Source organism: Danio rerio, chromosome 25 (genome assembly GCF_049306965.1).
Source record: "Danio rerio strain Tuebingen ecotype United States chromosome 25, GRCz12tu, whole genome shotgun sequence".
Taxonomy (NCBI): domain Eukaryota; kingdom Metazoa; phylum Chordata; class Actinopteri; order Cypriniformes; family Danionidae; genus Danio; species Danio rerio.
In genome coordinates this window covers 35,110,001-35,132,500 of record NC_133200.1, presented here as the reverse complement: position 1 = coordinate 35,132,500, position 22,500 = coordinate 35,110,001, and the positions used below count along the sequence as shown (strand labels likewise).

At 39.1% G+C, this 22,500-nt stretch overlaps 1 protein-coding gene and 1 long non-coding RNA gene across 5 annotated transcripts in view; one reads left to right on the top strand and one right to left on the bottom strand.

Moving 5' to 3' along the window:
* Window positions 1–22,500, bottom strand: part of scaper (S-phase cyclin A-associated protein in the ER) — a 219,691-nt gene that overhangs the window by 44,647 nt on the left and 152,544 nt on the right. For all 4 annotated transcript variants that reach the window (XM_005163154.6, XM_005163155.6, XM_005163156.5 and 1 more), the window contains 2 exons: window positions 19,702–19,922; window positions 14,131–14,286 (listed from right to left, as the gene is read on the bottom strand). In XM_005163154.6, coding sequence (XP_005163211.4) covers window positions 14,131–14,286; window positions 19,702–19,922 — 377 coding nt within the window. The remainder of the gene's footprint in view (window positions 1–14,130; window positions 14,287–19,701; window positions 19,923–22,500) is intronic.
* LOC141381021 (uncharacterized) lies at window positions 3,038–9,902 on the top strand. The gene is made up of 2 exons (XR_012400515.1): window positions 3,038–3,192; window positions 5,983–9,902. It is a non-coding gene; the product is annotated as an uncharacterized lncRNA (long non-coding RNA).

Below are 22,500 nucleotides of genomic sequence, written 5' to 3'. Positions count from 1 at the left end.
TGCTAATGTAACCAACAGACATACAGAATATGTAAATAAAAGGTATAACGGAGAAATGGGTAGAACATGATGTGAAAAATAATCAATTATTTCCAATGTTTTCATATTAAAGGTAAAAAATAAGCAGCTTCTCCTCCAAATAAAATAACTCTCGCATATCCTGTAAATTATATTTTAAACAGTCCATTTTTTTTTTGCATTTTCTGTAAAAAAAAGAAATTAGGGCGAAGAAGTGAGCACAGTAGGTAGTGCTGTCGCCTCACAGCAAGAAGGTCGCTTTGTCGCTGTTTCAAGCCTTGGCTCAGTTGGCGTTTCTGTGTGGAGTTTGCATGTTCTCCCTGGGTTCGCATGGGTTTCCTCCGGGTGCTCCTGTTTCCCCAACAGTCCAAAGACATGTGGTACAGGGGAATTGAGTAGGCTAAATTGTCCGTAGTGTATGAGTGTGTGTATGAATAAGTGTGTGGATGTTTCCCAGAGATGGGTTGCGGCTGGAAGGGCATCCCCTGCGTAAAAACTTGCTGGATAGGTTGGCGGTTCATTCTGCTGTGGCGACCCCGGATTAATAAAGTGACTAAGCTGACAAGAAAATGAATGAATGAATGAATGAATGAATGAATAGAGGACTTACCAACCTACGCCACACATGACGTTACACGGGTTCCCGGTTGCAAAAAGAGACTGGTTGCATTAGCAAGCATGTCGTGTTGTGCTGTAGGATGCCAAATTCGAAACTGCCTTCGTACACCACTGTACACCACACTGCTTTAATGCCAACTGCAGACGTCTTTGTCTAAAAGGGAGCTGAATGAAGTGACGTCCTAATTAGAAATACTCGACTCTGCAGTTCTCATTTCAAATCAGGTAAGTTCACGATATGCTGAATCATACATGTTATTTGTTTTTGATTGCAGCAATGATTTCAGCAAACGCAATTAAATATGGTTTATTAAACTGCGGACAATGAATGCTGAGAATGAAACGGACAAATGTACGTTCACATACCCTGCCATACAGGTGCAGTTCGCTGTCAGAATGCAGTTGTTTTGCTTGTTGATGATTAATTACCCAGGCCTTGTACAGTTCCGTCTCCTTTCCTTGTCTTTGGCTAGGCAGAACCTCGGTTTTTAGTACTACAAAGTTTTGAATCTGGTAATCATGGAACATTATTTCTTGCGCATGACCACACATTCTAAGACTTGTAGGCCTTTAACTTCTCCCTTGTTAAAACACTTGGAGCTTCAATAAGACTGTATACTTGGGGCTGGATGCTTGGCCATTATCCAAAATTCAAAAAGAGTTTCCTTCGTAGGGTGGCAGGGCGCACTCTTATAGATAGGGTGAGGAGCTCTGTCACCCGGGAGGAGCTCGGAGTAGAGCCCCTGCTCCTTCACATCGAGAGAAGTCAGCTGAGGTGGCTCGGGCATCTGTTTTGGATGCCTCCTGGACACCTACCTAGGGAGGTGTTCCAGGCATGTCCCACCGGGAGGAGACCTCGGGGAAGACTCAAGACATGCTGGAAGGACTACATCTCTTGGCTGGCCTGGGAACAACTCAGGATCCTCCCAGAGGAGCTGGAGGAAGTGTCTGGGGAGAGGAAAGTCTAGGGTTCTCTCCTAAGACTGCTGCCCCCGCGACCCGGCCCCGGAAAAGCGGCAGAAAATAAATGAATGAATGAATGAATGAATGAATGAGTTTTAGATTACAAGGGCAATTTTTTCCCTGAATGAAAAAGATAAATTGTTCACCATAAAACTAGCAAGGCAAACTAACAAATTCAACATGGTTAGCTTTGATTTCATGTGCACTTTAAAACAAACAAAATAATCTGCCAACGGGGTAAGAAAATAACCTTGTTTTTCCTATTGACACAAGATTATTTTGCTTTCCCCATTAGCATTTCGACACTATTTCTTAAAACACAACAATATGTTTTGCTTGTCTAGAAAACGCTTCTTGATTTAAGAATATTTAGCTATTCGGACTAGAAACAAGAGCAATAATCTAAGTAAGAAAAGCATGTGGAGAGATATGGCTGTAGAGGCGAGGTAAGGACAAATGTGACAAACCCCAGACTAATCAAGTAGATCCAGGGGAAGTTGAGTCTCTAAGCAAGGAAGACGACTGTCCAAACGTCTCATCCACCAATGACCATTCTGGATGACTTCAGCAACAGTACGGCCAAAGAGGAATGGAGCCTTGGATCTCGGACAGCCATCTGTCAGCCAATAGCACTGGCTCCACAACTATGCAAACGCACTGTGCTCTCTGGCTGTCTTGTGTTGCAGCACATTTAATTAAGAGCCATCTTACCAGATTTACAGCAGCGTGTTTGTGTGTCTTAGTCAGGACAACACCCGGCAGATTAGCAGGATTGGTAACTTCATACCCCTGAGGGTCTGGACAGAAGCGCTCCGTAAGCCTGATCTCAGACAAGGTCTTGCATTACCGGCGCAACAGCAAGAGGCTGGATTTTAGTAGCAAGGACCAGTGTTGGGAGTAACGCATTATAAAAGTAATGTGATTATTGTAGTATACTAATGTAATCAGTCCCACTTTGTATTAAATGTCCTTAACTCCTATGTACTTTAATCAGAAAATAATTACAATGCCCTTACTGAGTTTATAACGTATTGCAGAACACTTCTGGTGCTCTTGAGGTGGGATAGGGGTAGAGTTAGGAACAGGTTTGGTGTATGGGTTTAAGGGTGGATTAAGGTTTAAGGGATGGTCAACAGTGTAATTAATGATGTAATTATGTATTTTCAGTGTAAGCCAGAGATGTATAGTAACGAAGTAGAACTACTTCACTACTGTACTTAAGTACTAAAAGGCAGTATCTGTACTTTACTGGAGTATTATTTTTTTCTCCTACTTTCACTTTTACTTAAGTACATATTTTCCATGAGTTTAATACTTTTACTCCGATAGATTTTTTATGTGCTGCATCGTTACTCGTTACTAGGGGTGTCAAAATGATCGAAATCAGTTCAGTAATAGGTCATAACCGGTGATTACGTGATGACGTCATTTATCTCCTATGCGCGATGTCGCAATACTATGGCGGAGGACGGAGGCGCGAGTGAAGGCGGCACACGAGCCGCTAATTTACTATTAGGGAGAAATGTTGTAAAACTTCACCTCTGCCTCTCTCTTTCTCACTTTGGACATTTGACCCGCTGGCCTGTTTGTAAGGTAACTTTCCCTCTTTTCTTAGCTGTTAAAGCTGTCGATCCATCCAGACACGAGCGTGCCTGATATTCAAGTTTTCTCCACTTTGTCTATTACCTGTGATAACCGCGTATTCTTCCCGCCATGGGTGAACAGCGCTTCATTTCCAAAGCCTTTTCTGTTGAGCAGATGAAGATAATAACCAATCATCATAAGACCTCGCCTGTCAGCGCTCAAAAAGCAGGCGGTATAATATTGACATGAGTTTATTAGCTGTAAATGCTCGTGCTGTCTTCTGTGCATGAGTTTTTTTTGGATACATTCAGAAAGAGTGCTTTCTTTAAGCAGGTCAAATTAAGAGTAGGGTTCATATATCTGACTGCTGTATTAAAGAACAAAATTGTATTAAAAATAACCCTACAACTGTCACACCAAGACAAAAGCAATAGATTTTTTTTTATTGCATTTCTTAACTCATAATGTCGCTATTTAACACAGTCAATGCATTTTTTTCTCAACACATCCCATAATTTCTAAAATATCAGCCTCTACCAACTGGTTAAGAAGTTGGTTTATGGTAAAAGTACCAGAATTAATAAATATACTACAGAACATATGAAGTGCCAGACCAATTTAATTAAAACATAATCAAAATTTAAAAAAATTAATACTAAACCATAGCCATAAGCCATAAAGTATTTTAGATTTTCTTTTAACACAGTACTATACACGCTTTCCTGTTTTTCTTTTCTTACAATAAAATCAAAATCAAGTGAATTAGTGCAACAGGATTTAGTTTGCTTGTTTAGTTTAGTTTCACGACTGCTTCCAAAAGACAAAACTCCTGTTTATTTTGGTATTAACCAATCAAACTTCAAAACTACCAAAGTGTGAGTGAATAATGCATGTAAGAGAGAAACAGTGTGATTGAACGTGTGTGCGTCTGTGTGTGTGTGTAAGAGAGAGAGAGAGAGAGTGTATGAGAGTGTAAAAGAGTGTATTTTCGTGTTTGTGTGTGTGTGTGCCCATGTATATGTATAACAACATCGGTATTACACAGATGTTAGGAGGAGATGGTGAATTATGTGGACATTATGTATAAAATTCAATCACACTAAATATTTTTTTTATTTTCAGAAAGTAAAACTACACATAATTTCCTGTAAGGGTTGGGTTTAGAGATTGGATTTGGGGTTAGAGCATTCAAAAGTATAGTTTGTAGAGTATAAAAACAATTGTAACCTATGTAATGTCCCCACAATTCACAAAAATGTGTGTGTGTGTGTGTGTGAGAGAGAGAGAGAGAGATAGAGAGAGAACTGTGTGTGAGAGTGTATGAATGTGTGAGAGTGTACATTTAGGTGTGTGTTTATGTGTGTGTAAAAGAGAGAGAGAGAGAGTATGAATGAACATGCTGAATTATCTCATCAGTGAAGTGATTTTCTGGTAAACGAGCCTGACGATGTGAGTTCTTGTACCATAGAAATTATTTACAGAGAAAAACAGTATCATAAGCCATGTTTCTTTTCATTCTACTTAATCAAGTGCCCCATAGATATTTAAAATAAACAAAACAATATGATGTCTTTTGACTGCCTTCTTTAATAACTACATTATACAATACTTGTACTTTTACTTTCAGTACTTGAGTAGTAAATTTTGAAATAAACTACTTGCAATACTTAAGTACTAAAAATGTTGAATACTTTAGTACTTCCACTTAAGTATGGTGATGAAAGAGCACTTCTACTTCTACTCAAGTCACTTTTTGATAGAGCACTTGTACTTTTACTTAAGTATGGGTCTCTAGTACTTTATACATCTCTGGTGTAAGCACGTATTAGTTAAGGCCACTTTATATAAAGTGGGACCAAAAAATAAATAAATAAATAAAATAGAGTTAAAATAAAGTGTAAAATAGTATGTCTGTTTATTATGGCTGAAGGCATCGCCGGATTTTAGAAAGCTTGTCACAATCGCTGTCGAAATCAGCAATGAAGTAGGCGTAATTTACCACTTTTTGCTTCTGCTGCTGTAGCTCATCTGCCTCAAGGTTGGACGTGTTGTGCATTCAGAGATGCTATTCTGCAGACCTCAGTTGTAAGGAGTGGTTATTTGAGTTACTGGTGCATCTCTATCAGCTTGAACCAGTCTGGCCATTCTCCTCTGACCTCTGGCATCAACAAGGCATTTGTGTCCACAGAACTGCCGCTCACTGGATATTTTCTCTTTTTCGGAGCATTCTCCGTAAACCCTAGACATAGTTGTGCATGAAAATCCCAGTAGATCAGCAGTTTCTGAAATACTCAGACCAACCCGTCTCTCACAAACAACTATGCCACGTTCAACTTCACTTAAATCAGCTTTCTTCCCCATTCTGGTGCTCGGTTTGAACTGCAGCAGATCATCTGGACCATGTCTACATGCCTAAATGCATTGAGCTGCTGCCAAAAGTTCGGCTGATTAGAAATGTGAGTTAACAAGCAGTTGGACAGGTGTACCTAATAAAGTGGCCGGCAAGTGTATAACTTCAAGCATGATTCATTCAGGCTAGTCCGGTCTAAATTTTCCTTTAGTGTGCAGATTGACCTACATTTTATGTTTGTGGCTTTGTTGTATTATCATGTATTTGTAGATTTGTATTGACTTTTATTACGTAAAACCTAAACAGTGATGAGGGCGGCAAATTAGCTTTATGCAATATACCCTATGTGGCATCGGCTGTCTATACAACAATGTCAAGTGTATTGTCCTTGTAAACTAAAATAAATAAATACATTTTATTTAGAAAATAACTTGCCCGACTCTGTCTAGGACTGATCCCTGAACAGCACAAAAGGGGCAGGTTCTACAAGGTGTCGCATTGCAGTGGAGGATACGTTCATGAACACAACACCGAGAGCACTGGAGAGGAAACAGACCTTTCGATAAGCCAACGGGGGAAATAGTGTCAAGCTCGGTGAGGGGGAAACCTCACCCTCTCCATTGAGATCACAGCAAGTGCAGCAGATCGGCTGCTAGTTTCCGGGAGGGAAGCCACCTTGTTGGACTGATCTCAGCTCTGCGCTCCTCATCCACGTTTAACCTTAATTGGCGTAAGAATATCCCCAAAGCTGGTCTCAGTTCAGAAGAGAAGGGCAGCATCCGTCGACAGTCGTGATCAGTGTCTACACGAGGGGAACAAAGAGTTGGTTCTCACAGAGTGACTGTGCATGACGTACTTCACATCCCCTGACCCTGAAACAGGAGACAGTGGAGTGGGATGAAAGCGAAAGGCCTGACAGAGGCAATTTGAGTCTATCCACTGACCCCAAATCAGCATCGTCTGATTAATCTACGCTTACAGCTAAACCTGTGGTAATGCTGTTAGCGTCTACTCCATTTAGAGAGGACGAGAGAACGTGACGACTTTTGATTTGCCATGAAACGACTCAAGTGAAGATAGGTTCCTTAATTAGTATGATTCCTTTATCCCTGCTAGAGCAATTGGGGCTTTTTAACTAGATTGTACAGCAACTTATAAGAACTAATTATAGGAACTAGCAAAATGCATTTTCTAGGTACTGTTTGCCCGGTTGCATTTACACCATCAGTAAGAACTGTAAACTAAACCAGACAAGAGCGACATCAAGCATTGCATCCAACAAAATCTGACAACTGGAGGATGCTGTGATCACCGTAACCCACTGTGCATGCCTTGCGTGTAGCTGTGCATTTATGTTGTATCTATATTATATGCATGCTGTTTGCTGTTTGTGTTGCAACAACTTTAATCATAAGGTAAACACAAAACAAACATTTCGAAATTGGAGCTCCTACCCAAGACTGGACATTTGTTAATGCTAGCTGCTCTCCCATGGCTCTCGGCCCCACTCACATTCGTCAGCGATTCCAAGCCAATCAATCACAGAGCTTGCACTGTGCAGTTAATTTATTTGAGAGCTGTGCGTCAACATCAGCCACGGCTAGAGGTATGTGATCGCGCGAAGGATCGCCGGAACATTCGCGTACGAACCGCCCTTTACAGTGAACACTCATAATTCACTTAAACCTTCCCATCTTTATTAATTATTATTTCAGGTTGAAGTGGTATTTGTAAGGAATTAAATGCAAGCAGAGTACGACTGTTTGTATAGCATACAGCGCCATCTGCTGTAAAAAAAATTAAGCTCAGAATCCACTGAAGAGAAAATGGCAATGCATTCTCAAAATCTCAGAATCACTTTCTCAAAATAATTTTGGGGTCAGGATCTTGAGTGTTCAACATATATGAGAGTATTACCCCATTTTGAAAACGAATATTTTTATCTGTTTCTCTGTGAATATAGGTCATATATTTTGGTGCGTGAGAACAAAACAGATTTATTACAAGGACATATTTAATAAAATAATATTTTAGTCACTGAACATCTTTAGAAATAAAAAGATAATACGTTTAAATTCATGCAAAATATTGGATAAAAAATTACAAACTACAAAATTTTACATATTTTTATGTTTCTTTTGAACTTTGCTCTTTTAATTTTTAGGGACCGAGCACTGAAACGGTGCGTATGCCCTATTGGAATTGCTCCGTTTATTGTTATTCTTCCACTTCTTCTTCTTCTTCTTTTCCGGAATGAATTGCGATTTTGAGGGACTAAACATGCCTGAAAACTCACAAAACTGTGCACACGCCCCAGAGGTGGCGAAAATTTATGTTGTTAGAGGTTTAGAAAGTGGGCGTGGCAAAATGACTCAACGGTGCCACCTATGCATATTTGACGGACTGGTCCCCGAGCTACGATTCACGCACACAAGAAAATTGGTACACAACGCAAACATGCCAATTCCTACACAATAAGTCTCTTGGAGCGAAATCTTAAACCTAACAGGAAGTCAAATATTTTTAACTTCCTGCGGCAGAAAAGTAGCGTTTATGCCATTTCCAGGCGTTGTAATTTAACGAACTCCTCCTAGGGATTTTATTCAATCAACACCAAAATTGGGTTTTGTCATCTTAAGCCCTTAGTGTTGTTAAATTGCGAAGATCTAGAGTTTTCGTTAAAGGGCGTAAAAAGTCCTGACCTGAACAAGTTTACATGCCAATATCCAGATACAGTTATAGCGCCACTTGCTGGCAACAGGAAATAGCATGTTTTAAAGTGTAACGAACTCTTTCCACAAATTTTATCGTATCAGCACCAAATTTGGGTGGTGTTATCTGAATGCTCTAGCGATGATATATTGGGAAGATCTTGAGTTATTATAAGTACTTATAACTCTACCACCCAATGTCTGATCTGCCTGAAACTTCACATGGTTAATAAAATTCCTCTCCTGAAGACATCTACATGCCAATAAAAAGTGACAGTCATAGCGCCACCTGCTGACAGAAGGAAGTTTAGCTTATAACTCAGCCAAACATTGTCTGATCTGCCTGAACCTTCACATGTTCGATAAGATTCCTCTCCTGAAGACATCTACATGCCAGTATAGAGTCACAGTCATAGCGCCACCTGCTGACAGAAGGAAGTTTAGCTTATAACTCAGCCAAACATTGTCTGAGCTGCCTGAACCTTCACATGTTCGATAAGATTCCTCTCCTGAAGACATCTACATGCCAGTATAGAGTCACAGTCATAGCGCCACCTGCTGACAGAAGAAAGTTTAACATAAATCGGTAATTTTTTTCGATTTTTTAAAATATATCAGCTTAAATTATTATTATTCGCTGTTCTCTGTCATCCTGAGGCCACCGGGTGGCGGTGAGCCCTGGTGCGAGGTCTCTTTCGTTGCTGTTTGCAGCTTACATTTTATTTAATATTTTTCCTTACACATAAATTTGGAGGTACTAATTTTGGACCATTATCATACGTTTTTCTTATTAGATTAGCTCCAGATTTGGCTTCAATACTGACTTATTTAATGCATATGCACAAATATAATATTGCGAAGCTCCCTATGGAAATTATTAACTAAGATGAAAGATTTTCAAAGGGTGTATTCATATGTTGAGCACAGTAAATGTATACATTTCAAGCTCATCTTCAGGTTTTGGGGGTTCCTTAAAGATTGCAGACATGTCTATTGATCTACTATTGAAAGAACCTCTAAGAAAAGGTATAAATCTTTTAAGAGTCCTCCTGCCTGATAGCAAAGCAGTACGTTCACATACAGCCACCATTTCAAATCCATTCTAATTTCAACACTAGGTTAACATGTCATCGTTAGCTTAGCACAAACAGTCCTTTAGCACAAGCTTTTATTGGCCGCTGATGACTATCAATATTTAATCCCAGCTAATACACTGGTAGCTGGTGACAGAAATACAAAGCGCCCGCTGTAAGAACAAATCCCAGGGTCTGGCAACTGCAAGAGAGAGGAGAAACTCGGAAATGTCTAACAAGAACCACAAAGGGACAACTTCCTGGCCTTCGGCTTGGTGAAGAATGACGGAACGGAGCGTTGACTCGATTATGAATGATGCTGATTATGCCGCCGAGCAGGACTATTAAAGAGAAGAATTGGCAATGGAGTTTCTCACAGATATACAGTGTCAGGAGCCAAAGGATGTTGGGAGAGACAGTGGAGTTGTCACATCCAGCTGTGTGGCGTCACAGCAGGCAACAGCTGGAACAGAACACAGCCGGCCAATTGAGGAGGAGCTCTGAGCTTTGAAGAATGGATTTGTATGTAAAATACTTTATGAAATCGTACAAATGCTAAGATTCAAATAAAGTTTGAGAGTTAAACACAAGTGATTATTAAAAGTGATGTTTAGCTGAGTTTACCTAGTAGTGGATTGCAGCTGGAAGGGTATGCGCGGCGTAAAACATATGCTGGAATAGTTGGCGGTTCATTCCGCTGTGGCGACCCTTGATAACAAAGGGATTAAGCCGAAGGAAAATGAACGAATGTATGAATGTTTAGCTGAGAGAGGACATTTTCACAGAAACTTCCTTTCTTTCTGAAGAACGTTGTTTCTTTTAGTTTGGCTGGAATATAGGGATTGGCTACAAAAACAAAACACTGTTGTTCAATTAACCTAAAATATGCCTTTAAAGTGGACATTAAGCTGAATACTAGTATCTTACAAAATAACTAGAAATAGTTCCTCAATATTATCATCACAAAGAAAAATTGTTTAAAAAATGTAAAAATAATATATATATCACACACACACACTCACACGCACGCACGCACGCACGCACACACACACGCACGCACACACACACACGCACACACACACGCACACACACACGCACACACACACGCACACACACACACACACACACACACACAACATTTTTTAAATGTTTTAAAATAAGCTTATTCTGTTCCCCAAAGCTACATTTGTATCATCAGAAATACAGTACACATTGTAAAATTGTGAAATGTTATTTCACCATATAATAACTGTTCAAAAGTAGTTTATAATTTAATTTAATAATTTATTCCAGTGATTTTAAAGATGAATTTTCAGCTTCATTACTCCAGTTTTCAGTCAAATGATTCTTCAGAAATCACTCTAATATTATTTATCATTATTATTATTATTATTAATGGTAATAAAAGCAATAATGCCTGGAGTAATAATTTCATTCTAAACTACATACAATAAGTAACAAATAAATATTTAATAAAAAGGTATTTAACAATTAAATTTCTTTTATACTTAATAAATGCCGCCTACATGAACGGAATAATTTTATGTAACTATTAAATAAAATTAATAATTACAAAAAACTTACCACAAACGTTTGACTGGTGTATATATATATATATTAAAGATTTATTAATCAGATAATTATGACAGCAATAACAGCACAAATAAGAAAAATAAGAAAAAAAAAAGTTGTGTGTGCACAAAGTAGACTATTAGTAAACTATTAAAAAACAAAACAAACAAATAAATAAATAAATAAACTACAAATACTTCAGCCTCCACATCAACGTTCCTGAAAGCAAAGAAGGTCAAGGTGCTCCAGGATTGGCCAACTTAGTCATCAGATATGAACATTATTGAGCATGTCTGGGGTAAGATGGAGGAGGCATTGAAGATGAATCCAAAGATGAACTCTGGGAGTCCTGCAGGAACACTTTCTTTACCATTTCGGATGCTTTTATTAATCAGTGATTTGAGTCATTGCAGAGATGTATGGATGCAGTCCTCCACGCTCATGATGGAGTCAGACACAATATTCATTCTGTTTCCACTGCAGCAGGACTTTATATTCTATACTGGACATCATTTCTGTTAAGTGACAAAACTTTTGTCTCAGCAAAGTCAGACCTTACTGTCCTAATTAAATCATTAAAAATCAAGACATGATCATATTATATTTTGGTCAAATAAGTGTAACCTAGAGGCCTTTGCCTTTTATATAAGCCACTTCTGACACCAAATGATCAACTAGAAGTCAACTTATTATTTGTTGTTCCTAAAACTTGGATATTTTTTTAAAATAAAAAAAACTGCTTTCATTTTAGCTGAAATAAAAAAATAGGACTTTATTCTGAAGAAAAACTATTATAGGTAATACTGTGAAAAATCCTTTGTTCTGTTCAGCATCATTTGGGACATATTAGAAAAAGAATTAAAAATTCATAGGAGGGCGAATCATTTTGACTTCACAATTTCATTACCATGACTTCTAAAATGTTTACTGCACGAGGTTTAAAAAAAAACAACAACAGTGCAGCATCACAGCGATCTGTCTTTTCTGCAAGTCAGGGTCAGAGGTCAAAGGCGGGATATCACAAGCTGTGACTGTGTGGCTAGCCTCTGTCAGCAGTTGTGCATGCACAGACGCTCTCTGACACACACGCACACACACACACGTGGGTGGGCTGCAGGCAGGAGTTTACAGTGGAGGGAGACAGAGCTGAGATGACTATCAGCACAGACTCTTGCAGGCCGAGTGTCAGACACTGGGAAATGAGCTGCTGATTGATGGAGCCGCTGTCTATGGTCTGTACCTCCTCAGACATCTGAACAACAACACAACTACAGTGGAGTCCAGGATGGGGGATTTTGGGAAGAGTGCAACTCTGTAGTCTATATGACTGAGTTTACCTTTTGGTCAGGGCCGGAGTGGGACTCCTTTTCAGCCCTGGAGTTTCAAGCCTCAGACCGGCCCACCTCAGTTCACGACTGACTATATTAAAATAAGGTCATTTCCAAATCAGTTTCTAATGACACTATCACGTCTTTTTATGAGAAAACAGCTGCTTTAGAACTTCAAATGTTCAACAACCCTAACAGTATTATATGTCTTAACAATAAAAATTAAAACAATAAGTTACTTTAACGAGGATCGAACCCGGGTCCGCGGCGTCTTAATCGTATGCGCTAACCGCTGGACCACAATTACTGTGTTTAGTATGGAGACAAAACTGAGTTTTATAATCATTAAACTAGATGAAAAGAGAAGAATTGCTGTAAAATAATGAATAAAAAGGCTGTGGTCAAGTAAATAAATAAATTTAAAAAGTGTGACTGCTGAGAGCAACAGATTCTGCAGCTAGGGACACCGGCCCTCGCGGCCAAAAAACGGACCGGCCCACCGGGAATTCTCCCGGTCCTCCCGATTAGCCAATCCGGGCCTGCTTTTGGTACTAATTAATTACTATTACCAAGCAATATTAAAGGAATAGTTCATCCAAAACTAAAAATGAAATAAAGTCAAAATCATTTTTATGAGTTTCTTTCTTCCGTTGAGCACAAAAGAAGATATTTTAGAGAATGCTGGTTACTGGCACCCATTGACCTCCATAGTATGAAAACAAATTATTACGGTGGACATTGGATGCCAGCTATAGAGAAGCCCTGAACCACACAGTGAAAAAAAGAAAGCTTGATATTGGGGGATGATTACATTATTACAACATTAGATCTCTTTTTTTGACATAAGTCATTATTTTGAGATATTTAGTGCATTTTTTGAGATATTAAGTCATTATTTCTAGATATTAAGTCATTATATGGAGGTATTAAGCGGTTATTTAGAGTTATTAAATAATTGCAACATAATATCTCATTATTTTGAGTTATTAAGTCAATTTTTCAAGTCATTATTTCAAGTTATTAAGTCATTATTTCTAGATATTAAGTCATTATTTAGAGGCATTAAGTTATTATTAAGAGATATTAATTAATTATAACATAATATCTCATTATTTTGCGAGATTTAGTAATTATTGCACATAATATCTCGCTATTTTGAGATATTAAGTTAATATTTTACATTATTAAGTCTTTATTTCTAGATATTAAGTCATTATTTATAGGTATCAAGTTTTTATTTAAAGATATTAAATAAATACAACATAATATCTCATTATTTTGCAATATTTAGTAACTACTACAACATAATATCTTGTTATTTTGAGTTATTAAGTCAGTATTTCAAGGTATTAAGTCATTATTTGAGATATCAAGCCATTATTTTGAGATATTAAATCATTATTTCAAGTTATCAAGTCGTTATTTCTAGATATTAAGTCATTATTTGGAGATATAAAGTTATTTCCAGGTACTAAGTAATTATTACTACATAATATCTCATTATTTTGAGAGAATAAGTGGTTAGTTTGAGGTATCAAAATAATGACTTAATATCTAGAAATAACAACTTATTATCTTGAAATCATGATTTGATATCTCTAAATAATGGCTTGATATCTCAAAAATGACTTAATACCTTGAAATATTGACTTAATACCTCATTTTAACAAGATATTATGTTGTAATAAATACTTAACATCTCAAAATAATCAGTATCTTAAAAAATGACCACCATCTTAAAATAACCACTTAATATCTAGAAATAATGACTTAACGTCTCAAAATAACAACTTAAGTCATTATTTCTAATAATTAGAAATAGACTTCAACTGTATATGGTACTTAAAATTTTTGAAGAGGCATACAAAAGTGCCGCAAAAAGCCAAAGAAAGTGGGTCGACACTAGAACTCACCGACCGGTCACTGCAAAACACAACTTGCACAAGCCATGGAGGAAAGCAGTGGCTTGCTCCAGAAAGGCAGCCATCTTGGGACTCTCATCGATTGGCCCTTGTATGGACAGGAAGCAGCCGTACAACTTGTCAATCAAGCCCACGTTCACCACATAGCTGAGGGAAACAAGCAGAAGCACACACACATAAAACATATGGATCATATTAAACAGTGGAACATACATTTTATTTGAGATAAATTGATATTCAACATTTCATTTTGCCTTATCAGCAGGAACAGATAGATTCTGTAGACTTCTTTTTTTGGTATTTATGAACCAAACTTTGTAAACAAGAGTAAATACAAACAAAAATCAGCGGACTTGTGTCCCAAACTGAATAAGCATATAATTACACACATTAACAAAACAAAACACAAAACAAAAACCAAAATAAACTAAAGTAAACAAAACAAATACAAACTAAACTAAAACAAAAATAAAAATAAACTAAAAACAAAACAAAACAAAACAAAACCTAAAGTAAATGAAGCAAAACAAAACAACCCCCCCCAAAAAAAAACAAATAAAAAACAAACCAAAACAGAAACAAAAAACATAGAGATAAAAAAACAACAACATTAAAACTAACCAAAATAAAAATAAAACCAAAACAAAACAACACAAAAACAAAACAAAAATAAAACAAAAACAAAACAACATAGAAATAAAAACCAACCAAAACAAAAACAAAAATAAAACAAAACAACACAGAAACAAACCAAACCAAAAAACAAAACTAAACCAAACTATAATACAAAACCAAGACAAAAAACAACAAAATAAAACAGAACATAAAAATAAAAATAAAGCCAAAACAAAACAAACTACAAAAAAAACACAAAAAACAAAAAACAAAACAACAAAACTAAACAACAAAGCAAAACCACAAAACAAAACAAAAATAAAACTAAAACTAAACTAAACCAAACCAAAAATAAAGCAAATAACAAAATAAAAAACACAAAAACAAACCAAACCCAAAACAAAACAAAAACTAAAACAAATCAAAATTAAACAAAACATAATGCAAACCAAAAATAAAACAATGGCAAAACTAAACTAAACTCAAATAAAAACAAAACATAACAAAACTCAATAAATAAATAAATCAAATGATGGGCTCCAAAACCAGCAGATTCTGTGCGGGTCTACTTCCATGGTGCTTAAGTTAATTATCATAGCATGCAGCATATAAACCACTGCAAGCACACCTAGAATGGCATAAGCACCACTGCAATCCAGCACACTCCTGGCCTGAAATCTGAGCTCTCATCTGATCCCACAACTCCTGCCTATTATGTGTATATCTCTAATTTGTCTGGTCAAATGAGAGGTCTCATGACCGTGCTGGTCTGCACCCTCCTAGCTACAAATCAGGCCTAATTACAGTATTAGTGGATGACTGTGTCTGTGTGCCAGCTCAGATGTAGACAAGAAGGAAACCCCCTCCCTCCCCTTTCCTCATGGCTCAGGTATTCCAGTCCTCCACCCTCTCCCACCTCCAGCAATGCCGAAAGTCTCCCGGCAGTCAATCACTGGACCTCCCAGTGAAGTACGGGCCAGCGTTTGTGGCTTCGACGCAGCAATTAGCTGACTCTGATGATGATCAGCATCTCACAACCTCCAAGACCTGATTGTGCGAGGTGTTTCTAATGCAACATCTATGAGGGACAGTAGATTTGATGTTGTTCTCTCGTACGCACAAATTCCTCTGAATGGTGGAGGACACCATATATAAACCATGGGTGCAAGCTGAGATGACGGCTGGGAAGTCTTTATACTTCTGCGTCAAGCGCACGCGTATGCTACGGCGATGACGCATAGCCCTACGCCGTGGCCGTCGGCATCGCTGACGTGCACCTCTCAAAAAAGGGTGCAGCGCGAGCCCAATGGAGCGATTGTTTACAAGTGTGGAGTCCCGTGAAGTAGCTCCGGATGGAAAGTTTTGGTTTGTGTTTACCTCATAGTTAAAGTTGTTGCACGTCCGCCGGTTCCTGTCTCAAAATGAGCGAGTTTGAGCCACTTGTACATTCAGAAAGCGCTCAGAAATAACAAAACAGCAGCGAAGAAACTCGACACAAGCTATGTTTCCATCCAAAAATGCGAATAAACTTTATGCGCAAAACTTGATTATCGCATAAAAGTTGTGCGAATGAAGCATCGTTTCCATCCAACGAGTCAAAGCGAACAAAATCGTCACTTCCTGATTAACTGGCACCAAATATCAACAGTAAAAACTGCATTTGCTGCAGTAGGAGTAGCTGCATCAATCTTTTCTAAATGAATGCGCCTCAGAAGACAATCCTGACAAGCAGTGAGCGCGCAGTGCCGTTTGAAGGTGTCAGACGCGAAGCACAGGCGCTCTTGAATCTGGAGGTCATTAATAATATAATAACATTATTACTGAAATGGTAAGGCGTTTTATAATGACCAAAACAACATTTCAGTTGTTTTATAATGTGCTCAACCTGACGTTTCATCCATTCACACACATTTTAAGCATCACATGATCTCTTTCAACAAAATCACATGACCTTTTTTAATGCGCATGCTGGAGCTTGTGCGGTAAAGGTGCTTCCTTCGCAGTTTATGCGCATCTTTTCTTATCGAATGAAAAGTTTATCCTACCCAGTTAAGCGGATAAGTTTTTTATGCGCATTTTCAAAATTTATGCGCATCATGGCATTTCCATCAACTGGTTTTTTTATGTGCGTTTGCAAAATGCGCATAAAATAGGTGGATGGAAACATAGCTGCAGAGACACATTTACACCCCACTGCCAACTAGCATTTCGGAAGTGTTAATGCAGACCAACAGAGACAGCGCGCAGAAGTATAAATGCACAGCTATGCGCGTTGCATGCGCCGTGGGTTACGCCGGTCTCTTGACGCAGAAGTATAAACCAGGCTTAAGACTTGTTTGCCGGAAGAATGGGACAAAATTACACCTGAAACACTTCATCACTTGGTGTCTTCAGTCCATAAACGTCTTTCAAGTGTTGTGAAAAGGAATGGCAACATTTTAAAGTGCTAAATGCTTTACTGTCCCAACCGTTTTGAAATGTGTTGCAAGAACCAAAATTAAAACAATTAAAATCATAAGGAACAAACTACATAATTGTTGTACTGTCTGGAATGAAATACAAGTGAACGCACATTTAGAAATCACTCCTTTCTATTTTCATCTACAATCTCCATACTGTCCCAACTGATTTGGGGTTGTAGTTTTCTTTTCTTCCCTGCAGTTTTATTTTTGGTGATCCAGCCACTACTTGGCCCGCTCTGGCCACGTCTGTAAGGTCACCCCACGGTCACTGTGCTGGGCTTGAGACTGCTCGTGTCAAACAAATCATGGGAGGGAACACTGAGGGATTGTGGGAAGCTGGGGATTCTTCGCAGGCCGGGCTGTCTGCCTTTCCTCAGAGAACAGGAGAAAGCCCAGCACTGGCGCTCTCCTCCGCACGGTTGCATGTTGTGCACTTCCAGAGGGGAATTTTGGCCCATGTTGAGACTGAAACGTTTGGTTTAGAGACGGATTATGTGAAGGCGGTACCAGCCCAGTTAGGCATGAGACAGTGCATCTAAGAGCATACTGTCTCCAGTGAAGAAAGGTCTGAATAAATGTTGCCATTTAAATGGAGTCGTCTTCTGAACAGTTTCAGAAATGATCACTCTGGATCCTTTCCAAAAGGGTCATTCCCTACACAAGGGATCTCATTCCAGGACATGAGAGACTCTTGTGTATTTCCGAATATAAAAAACATATACTATATGGTTGTAGACTGTAAAAAAAACATCTGTTAATTAACAGATTGTGTATTTTGCGTTTTCCATTTATTTACGGTTGTGCATAGCATTATGGGACCTTGATGTCTTCTTTGTTGACTTTTAATGTTCAAAATAAAGCTCTGTAGTTTAACAAAACGACTTTTATTGACATTTTAGGAGTGTGAAATAATATGACGTTGAAGAAAAAGTCTGTAAAATAACAGTAAATGTGCTGGCAGTTTATTACAAGGCGTTTGTAGCGTAATATACAACCACCAACTCATACAATATATCACTTTAAACTAATAAAAACGTTCGTAAAAGGCACTTTTTCAAACGTTTTAAGGTTAAAAGTGGTTGGAAGAAAGATTAAGATCCCATAATGCTATTAAAAAGCATAATTAAACAGGGAAAAATAAAAGATAAAAACATGAATCACAAAATATGGAAATCTGCTAATTTATGGATTTTTTTAACAGAGTAAAATCAGACCAGATCTGGGAAAATCTTTAACTTTCTGATACTGAGGAAAATCTCTCAGTTTGTGTGATTAGCTGAAGGAGAGCTGTGTGGAAAAGGGTAATAAAAATGGAAACTTGGTTTCATGACAGCAATGGATATAAAACATCAGCCAGTGAGGGGACTTCCACACTTAACACTTGTTTGGCTGATATGAAAATAGGCCCTATTACTGTATATTTTTAAGCACATTAACATGAAACTTTCACTTTTTAATTAGGTTACAGAGTCATTGTAACAGAAACAGTGTGCTACTCATGTTAATTTTTCTAACATTTTCAATAAACTGGTAATGATAGCTGAGATGGTAATTTTGCCGCACCACAGACAGCAACTCACACAGCTTTTAAATTGGATATTTATTATTGTCTATCACTGTTAACATGCATAATCTCACCCTAACCTGGAAGATTTATTTCTGATAAATGCTAATACACTACTAAATATATAAAATTTGATAATTGAACTAAATATATTACTATTAAATATTTATTCTTTATTGTTTTTTAGTATTAATGTTTAATATTAGGGTTTTGAACCTGGGGTTGAGCAATGTATGGCAGAAACTGTATTTTGGATGAACTGCCCATTTAAGAACGATCCATGCATTTGTTGATTTAGCCCAGACTTTTTGTCTTTGAGAGAAATATGGACATATTATTTTACTTGAAAATGTTTGAAAATAAAATAAAATAAAATACGGAAAAGAAAACCTAATCAAATCAAACCAAACCAAACCAAAAAACAAACCAAACTAAATAAAACCAAAATGAATAAAAAAACATAAAAATAAATTCAAAAATAACAAATCAAACCAAACCAAAACAACCCAAAACAAAAAAACTAAACCAAAACAAGCAAAAAACCCAAAAGTTGACAAAACAAAGAACTAACCTAAACAAACAAACCCACCAAAAACAAATCAAACAGAATAAAAAAACCCAAGTCAAACCAAACAAAATAAAAAAGTAAAAAACAACAACAACAACAAAAATCAAACCAACAAAACAAAACCCCCCAAACTAAAACAAACAAAACAAAAACAGGCAAAAACAAAAACAAAAAAAACTGAATAAAACTGAACAAAACAAAACAAAACAAAACAAAACAAAACAAAACAAAACAAAACAAAACAAAACAAAACAAAACAAAACAAAACAAAACAGTTGTTGTGTCATGCCAAGCCTTGACATGAGGTTCGCATTCAAGACACTGTTATGTTAAGAAAGCATAAAGCAAATAACCTGATGAGATCCTGAGCGCGTGTGTTGAAGTTCTCACTGGCGGCAGGTTTGCTCTTGATGTCTGGAGTGCAGATACGTGGAGCGTCTCCATCCAAATTAGTTGGATACAACTGACCCAGAACTGTGGCAACGGTCTGCAGGAGTCCTGTAGTCAAACCCTCAAACACCTGCTTATTCACACTGCGGCCGAAGATGGACTTATCTTCATCCGGCACAAAGAGCTACGGAAACAGAAAAAAAGCCATTGTGAGTAGAACTGAAGTCATTACTCTGAGGCTACGTTTACAATAGTGCTTTGTCTAAGTTACTTTAAAAAAAATTTGTTACCATATGCAAATATTAAATCAATGAACTATGCTTGAAACAACAAAACTTGCGACTCTAGTTAGCAAACAATGGTTTTCGGAAATGCGATTGAAAACTTCTGCTGCAAAAAAGGCAGACAAAGCGACTTGATTTATCAGAAGCAACATGATTAATCTTCGCGCATGCGTTCACACTCGGACTACCTTGCTTGTTCACACTTGGTCTAAATTGCGCACGTACACATTCAGTCTACCTCGCTTTAAGTACCTCGCGTGGACTACCTTGCACGCACTCTCGATCTACCAAGCACCAAGTACCTCGTATGGTCTTCCTCGCACACACACTCAGCCTACGTCACGCGCACACTCAGCCTACCTGACGCCTACACTCGGTTTACCACGCATGCACATTCAGTCTACCTCATGTCGAGTACCTAGCGTGGACTACCTTGCGCACACTTGAACTACCTTACACCAAGACCCTCGAATGAACTACCTCGCATGCACACTCGGACTACCTCGCATACACACTAGATCTACCTCGCGCTAAGTACCTTACATGGACTACCTCACGCACACACGATCTACCTCGCGCCAAGTATCTCGCGCGCATACTCTATCTACCTCGCGCCAAGTATCTCGCGCGCACACTTGATCAACCTCGCGCCAAGTATCTCGCATGCTCACTCGATCTACCTCGCGCAAAGTATCTTTCTTGCACACTCGTTCTACCTCGCACGCACACTCTTTCTACCTCGCACGCACACTCTTTCTACCTTGTGCGCACACTCGGACTACCTCACGTGCACACTCGGTCTCTCTCACGCACACACTCGGTCTACCTCGCACCAAGTATCTCGCATGCTCACTCGATCTACCTCGCGCCAAGTATCTTTCTTGCACACTCGTTCTACCTCGCACGCACACTCTTTCTACCTTGTGCGCACACTCGGACTACCTCACGTGCACACTCGGTCTCTCTCACGCGCACACTCGGTCTACTTCGCACCAAGTATCTCGCATGCTCACTCGATCTACCTCGCGCCAAGTATCTTTCTTGCACACTCGTTCTACCTCGCATGCACACTCTTTCTACCTCGCATGCACACTCTTTCTACCTTGTGCGCACACTCGGACTACCTCACGTGCACACTCGGTCTCTCTCACGCGCACACTCGGTCTACTTCGCACCAAGTATCTCGCATGCTCACTCGATCTACCTCGCGCCAAGTATCTTTCTTGCACACTCGTTCTACCTCGCACGCACACTCTTTCTACCTCGCATGCACACTCTTTCTACCTTGTGCGCACACTCGGACTACCTCACGTGCACACTCGGTCTCTCTCACGCGCACACTCGGTCTACTTCGCACCAAGTATCTCGCATGCTCACTCGATCTACCTCGCGACAAAAGTATCTTTCTTGCACACTCGTTCTACCTCGCACGCACACTCTTTCTACCTCGCATGCACACTCTTTCTACCTTGTGCACACACTCGGACTACCTCACGTGCACACTCGGTCTCTCTCACGCGCACACTCGGTCTACCTTGCACCAAGTATCTCGCGCGCACACTCAGTCTACCTCGCGCCAAGTATCTTTCTTGCACGCTCGATCTACCTCGCGCGCAAACTCGTTCTACCTCGCACGCACACTCTTTCTACCTCGCACGCAAACTCTTTCTACCTTGTGCGCACACTCGGACTACCTCACGTGCACACTCGGTCTCTCTCACGCGCACACTCGGTCTACCTCGCACCAAGTATCTTGCATGCTCACTCGATCTACCTCGCGCCAAGTATCTTTCTTGCACACTCGTTCTACCTCGCATGCACACTCTTTCTACCTTGTGCGCACACTCGGACTACCTCACGTGCACACTCGGTCTCTCTCACGCGCACACTCGGTCTACCTCGCACCAAGTATCTCGCGCGCACACTCAGTCTACCTCGCGCCAAGTATCTTTCTTGCACGCTCGATCTACCTCGCGCGCAAACTCGTTCTTCCTCGTGTGCACACTCTGACTACCTCACGTGCACCCGGTCTCTCTTGCATGCACCCTCGGTCTACCTCGCGGGCACACTCGGCCACTCTCACACGCACACTCGGTCTACCTCACGCACAACCTCTGTCTCTCTTGCGCAAATCCGGTCTCTCTCGCATGCACACTTGGTGTAACGGACAAATGCATTATATTGTAACGATAACAGAGTTACTATATTTAAAAAGTAACGCTCTACAGTATCACTGTCAAATGTAATGGCGCTACAGTAACGCATTACTAGTAATGAGTTATTGCCCAACACTGAGGATTGCAATAAATTACACAAACATTATTTTATACTGCTATAAACCCTTCTCCAAAAAATACAATTGTATTAGTTGTATCCCTACAAGACTCCAAACAAACACTGATTTAAAAAAAAAAAGTCTAAAAACACTCGCTCAACTGATCTCTTTCCTTACACCAATCGGACATCTGAGATCGCTCG